Below are 5000 nucleotides of genomic sequence, written 5' to 3' on the forward strand. Positions count from 1 at the left end.
TGAACTTCTGAGCCTGAGTCCAATGCTTAAACTTTAAGCTCCCAGCTTTCTTCACCTTCTCACATCCTCCTGATCCCTCATTCACCATCACACACCTGCACTTTACCCACAATTCCTGCTCTCACTTCAGGACAGTAAGAGGAAGTGCACTGAGGCTGAACAAACAGCATGAAGAACAAAAAAGACAGAGAGAGACACAGAGCTGTAACAGTTTAAACAGCTGAACCCATTATGAGTTGCAATCGTTGGACTTTTAATGGATGACTGCAGCTCTGTGTGTGTGTGTGTGTGTGTGTGTGTGTGTGTGTGTGTGTGTGTGTGTGTGTTTTTTTCTCATTTTCAACTTTGTGCTCTTTTCTTCACTCTGTAAAAAGTTTTACAAGACTGAACACAAAAATGTGAGAAGACGTGTGTGTGTGTGTGTGTGTGTGTGTGTGTGTGTGTGTGTGTGTGTGTGTGTGTAGAACATTTTTCCATAAATCAGTCCAGCAGGCTGAGCACTAGCACCAAAAACGTGACTGAAGCCTAAAAATCCACAAAAATCTGGGCAGGGTAGACTAAAGCACACACACACACACACACACACACACACACACACACACACACACACACACACACACACACAAGCCTTAAATATTCTATTTCTATCTCTTAGTGCTGCCAGATCAGCATATTTCTCCACCCTCATAGAAAATAACAAGCATAATCCTAGATTTTTATTCTGCACTGCAGCAAAATTAACAGGGAATAAAAGCACTGCACTAACATGCACACCATCAATAGGTAGTAATGATTTCATCAACTTTTTTAATAATAAAATTGAAAACATCAGGCAAGAAATCCAGACGGTTAATATAAATCCAAATTATTTTACAAGTAACCCTGTAGACAGCAGTGTCATTATAGCAGACAATCAACTACAAAGCTTCACTACTATTCATGAGAGTGACTTAATTTCATTAATCTCCTCATCAAAATCATCAACCTGTATTCTCGATCCCTTGCCTACTAGTTTCTTTAAACAGATAGCTCCAGAGGTAATCAAACCTGTTTTAAAAATAATTAACTCTTCCATTAGCACTGGTTATGTACCGAAATCCTTCAAACTGGCAGTTATCCACCCCCTTATTAAGAAACCTGACCTTGACCCATGTCAGTTGTCCAACTACAGACCGATATCAAATCTCCCCTTTATATCCAAAATTTTAGAAAAGGTTGTAGCACAGCAGTTATGCTCACATCTGCTTATGAATAACATTTTGAAATGTATCAGTCAGGATTTCGGCCTCATCATAGCACAGAGACGGCGCTAGTTAAGGTGGTAAATGACCTGTTATTGGCCTCTGATCAGGGTTTTGTCTCCTTACTTGTTTTGCTCGACCTTAGTGCAGCTTTTGACACCATTGATCACACTATACTGCTTGCTAGACTTGAGAATGTTGTAGGAATAAAGGAACAGCTCTCTCTTGGCTCAGGTCTTATTTGACTGATCACTATCAGTTTGTGGATGTAAATGGTGAGTTCTCCACACTCTATGAGGTAAAGTTTGGTGTTCCTCAAGGATCTGTCTTAGGCCCACTGCTTTTCTCTTTATATATGCTGCCTCTTGGTGAAATCATTCATAAACATGGGATTCGCTTCCATTGCTATGCTGATGACACACAGCTGTATATTTCAGCAAAGCCAGATGAGAGAGATCAGCTTAACAATGTTGAGAAGTGTGTAAAGGACATTAGACAGTGGATGCTTAATAACTTTCTTCTGCTCAACTCAGACAAGACAGAAGTACTTTTACTAGGACCACATGCAGCTAGAAATAAACTTTCCGATTACGTAGCATCTCTGGATGGTGTTTCTGTTTCAGCATGTACGGCTGTCAAAGACCTTGGTGTGATTATTGACCCGAGTCTTTCCTTTGAGTCTCACGTGAATAATATCACCAGAATCGCCTTCTTTCACCTTAGAAATATTGCTAAGATTAGAAATATGATGTCGTTACAGGATGCAGAAAAACTAGTTCATGCTTTTGTAACATCTAGATTAGACTACTGTAACGCTTTACTGTCTGGGTGTGCGGTAAGTGCATAAATAAGCTTCAGTTAGTCCAGAATGCAGCAGCAAGGGTCCTCACTAGATCTAGGAAATATGACCACATCACCCCTGTTTTAATCAGTCTACACTGGCTCCCAATCAAATCTCGCATTGATTATAAAATATTACTACTGACGATAAAGCACTTAACGGTCTCGCACCGCAGTATCTGAGTGAACTTCTGTACCAGTATGATCCTCCACGCCTACTTAGATCAAAAGGTGCTGGCTATCTGTTGGTTCCTCAAATAATGAAGACTACAGCAGGGGGCAGATCTTTCTCTTATAAAGCCCCACAGTTATGGAACAGCCTTCCAATCAGTGTTCGGGACTCAGACACAGTCTCAGTGTTCAAGTCGAGGTTGAAAACTTATTTATTTAGTCAAGCCTTTTATCAGTAGATTTTCTTAGGTAAAGGCACAGATCTGGAGGAACATGGATATAGAGTGTTTGGTGAACTGGTATATTTGTATGCTGTCGTCCCTCACATTCACACGTTCACTCAGGTTTGTTGATGGTGGTGTGGTGGGTCGTCTCTTATCCCAGAGATCCCTCATGTCTGTGTTACCTTCTGGTTCTCCCTTTTAGTTATGCTGCCATAGCGAGTCTTGCCGGAGTCCAAACTGCACAGTGACATTAACTTTCATACACCAATAGTTACACTTAATAATCCATATCCTTCTCTTCCGTCACCTCTCTCTCTCTCTCTCTCTCTCTCTCTCTCTCTCGGTCGAGTTAAACATGCTCCTGAGGCTCCAGTGACCACTGTTCCTGCCCCTCTCCTCCGTGGATCTTCACACTTCTGTGCAGCTTGGGACGGTCTCTCATCAACACCTTGGGTGGTTCCATGTAATTCGAGTAGAACGGGTGCTTTGAGGACGGATTGGACTGTAGTTGGTGTCGGCGGTCTGCTGCACTGACTCGGGAGTGCAGTTTGCTTCTGATCATCATCACTGTACCCCGCAACTTTGTATATATGCTTCAAATGGACATTTGGTGCAACCCAGATGAGGATGGGTTTCCTCTTGAGTCTGGTTCCTCTCAAGGTTTCTTCCTTTGCCATCTCGGGGAGTTTTTCCTTGCCACAGTTGCTCATCGGGGACAAACATACTTACAAAGAACATATTTACATTTAATCACCACATTATCTGTGTAAAGCTGCTTTGAGACAATGTTCATTGTTAAAAGCGCTATACAAATAAAATGAATTGAATTGAATTGAATTTCCTTCTGCATCTTTGTAGTAATACAGTGTAAAAATATTTATTAAAGTTTATTAAATGTAAGTGGCTTTAGTTTAAACGTTCCTCCTTTTAGGACCGAGTGGTGTAACTTGTGTTAATAGTGTTAATGGTGTTACTGGTGTTACTGGTTTAAAGGTGACTCGGAACTAAATTCAGTCTCATTAATAGGCGTTAATGAGGATGGAATTACAGCACCACCTGCTGGTCATCATGACCAACACAATGATAAATAAAATACATACAAAAAAATACATTTAAAAAGAAAACTCAGAATTACTGATTTATTTCTATCCAAAATGTTCGGTTTTATTAAGAAAAAAATAACTGAACAAGTAAACAAAAAAAACGTGAATAAAAAAATCCAAATTAAAGTTTACAAAACCATGCATGTTTAAAAGTTTTGGTGGGAACACACACACAAACTAGCACACACACACACACACACACACAAACATGCACACACACACACACACACACATCAGTGTTAAAGGATTTTATTAGATATTTACACTCTGCCATCTTCATTTAAATCATCATCATCATCGTCTTTCTGATGGTATAATTTAAACAATGTAAAAGCACCTTACAATTAATAACAAGTACCGTATTAGGAACATCACTTAAGGGAGCATTTCAGTCTCAACATGTCAGAAATCTCTCACACACACACACACACACACACACACACACACACACACACACACACACACACACACACACTTCTTCAGTGATAAAGAGTCTGAATTATACACCCCTGTGTGATTAAAAAGTTCTCATTAAAACATATTTACATTGTAATGAAAGTGTCAGAAATATGTCACACACACAGACACACACACACACACACACACACACACACACACACACACACACACGTGTTTCTAAAACCTGAGATGTCTTTGTTAGCCCTGTAACTAATCCTAAAACACACACTGAGGTGTTTCCTCTTCCTCTCATGTACACAATAAAGTGTATTATTAGGAGGTTTTCAGTGTTTTTTTTGTCTCCTTTAAACTCCACAAGGGAAAAAGTTATTTTTATACCTGAGTTTCAGAAAATGATCATCATCATCATCACCATCATCAGTCATGATTTCATCAGTGCGCCCTCTGCTGGCCGAGAGTGAGAGTTTTAGACTTCAGCACTTTGGCACTGATTTAAAAATAATAATTTGAATAAACATTATAATTACACTGATTGAGCATTAATTTAACTAAAATCACTTTAAAAATTAACAATAGACTATTTTTGGTGCAAAACCTGAGACAATGTCAGTGACAGAGACAGACTGCAGTCAGCAGATGTCTGTGTGCAGATACACTCATTTCACCCTGAGCTGGAAAAACTCATTCAGGATTATAAACATTCATCATTAGGGGTCAGCGGGACAGGGAGGGGGTCCAGATGTTGGTGTGGGGGTGGGGGTGATGGGTTGGGGGGGTGTCATGGTTGGGGTCCACTGAAGGTGCAGACGGGTAAACAGAGCAGAGAGTAGAACGTCTGGTCCACCTGACTGGATAAAGGTCTCGTCTTCATCCAATCAGAAGAGCTGTCTGGCTTATTACACACCGACACCTCACACCTGTTACACACACACACACACACACAAATGAAAATGAGTGAATAAATGAGTGGGAAATGATAGGGAGGTGGTAGATGTGGTTAA

General features: G+C 40.2%; 1 protein-coding gene across 6 annotated transcripts in view; it reads right to left on the reverse strand.

Annotated features, from left to right (window-relative positions):
- Window positions 1-4762: 4762 nt before the first annotated feature.
- Window positions 4763-5000, reverse strand: part of pik3r5 (phosphoinositide-3-kinase, regulatory subunit 5) — a 28404-nt gene continuing 28166 nt past the window's right edge. For all 6 annotated transcript variants that reach the window (XM_046850155.1, XM_046850180.1, XM_046850171.1 and 3 more), the window contains exon 18: window positions 4763-4916. In XM_046850155.1, the coding sequence (XP_046706111.1) occupies window positions 4778-4916 (139 nt within the window). In that variant the 3' untranslated portion in view covers window positions 4763-4777. The remainder of the gene's footprint in view (window positions 4917-5000) is intronic.

Source organism: Silurus meridionalis, chromosome 1 (genome assembly GCF_014805685.1).
Source record: "Silurus meridionalis isolate SWU-2019-XX chromosome 1, ASM1480568v1, whole genome shotgun sequence".
NCBI lineage: Eukaryota > Metazoa > Chordata > Actinopteri > Siluriformes > Siluridae > Silurus > Silurus meridionalis.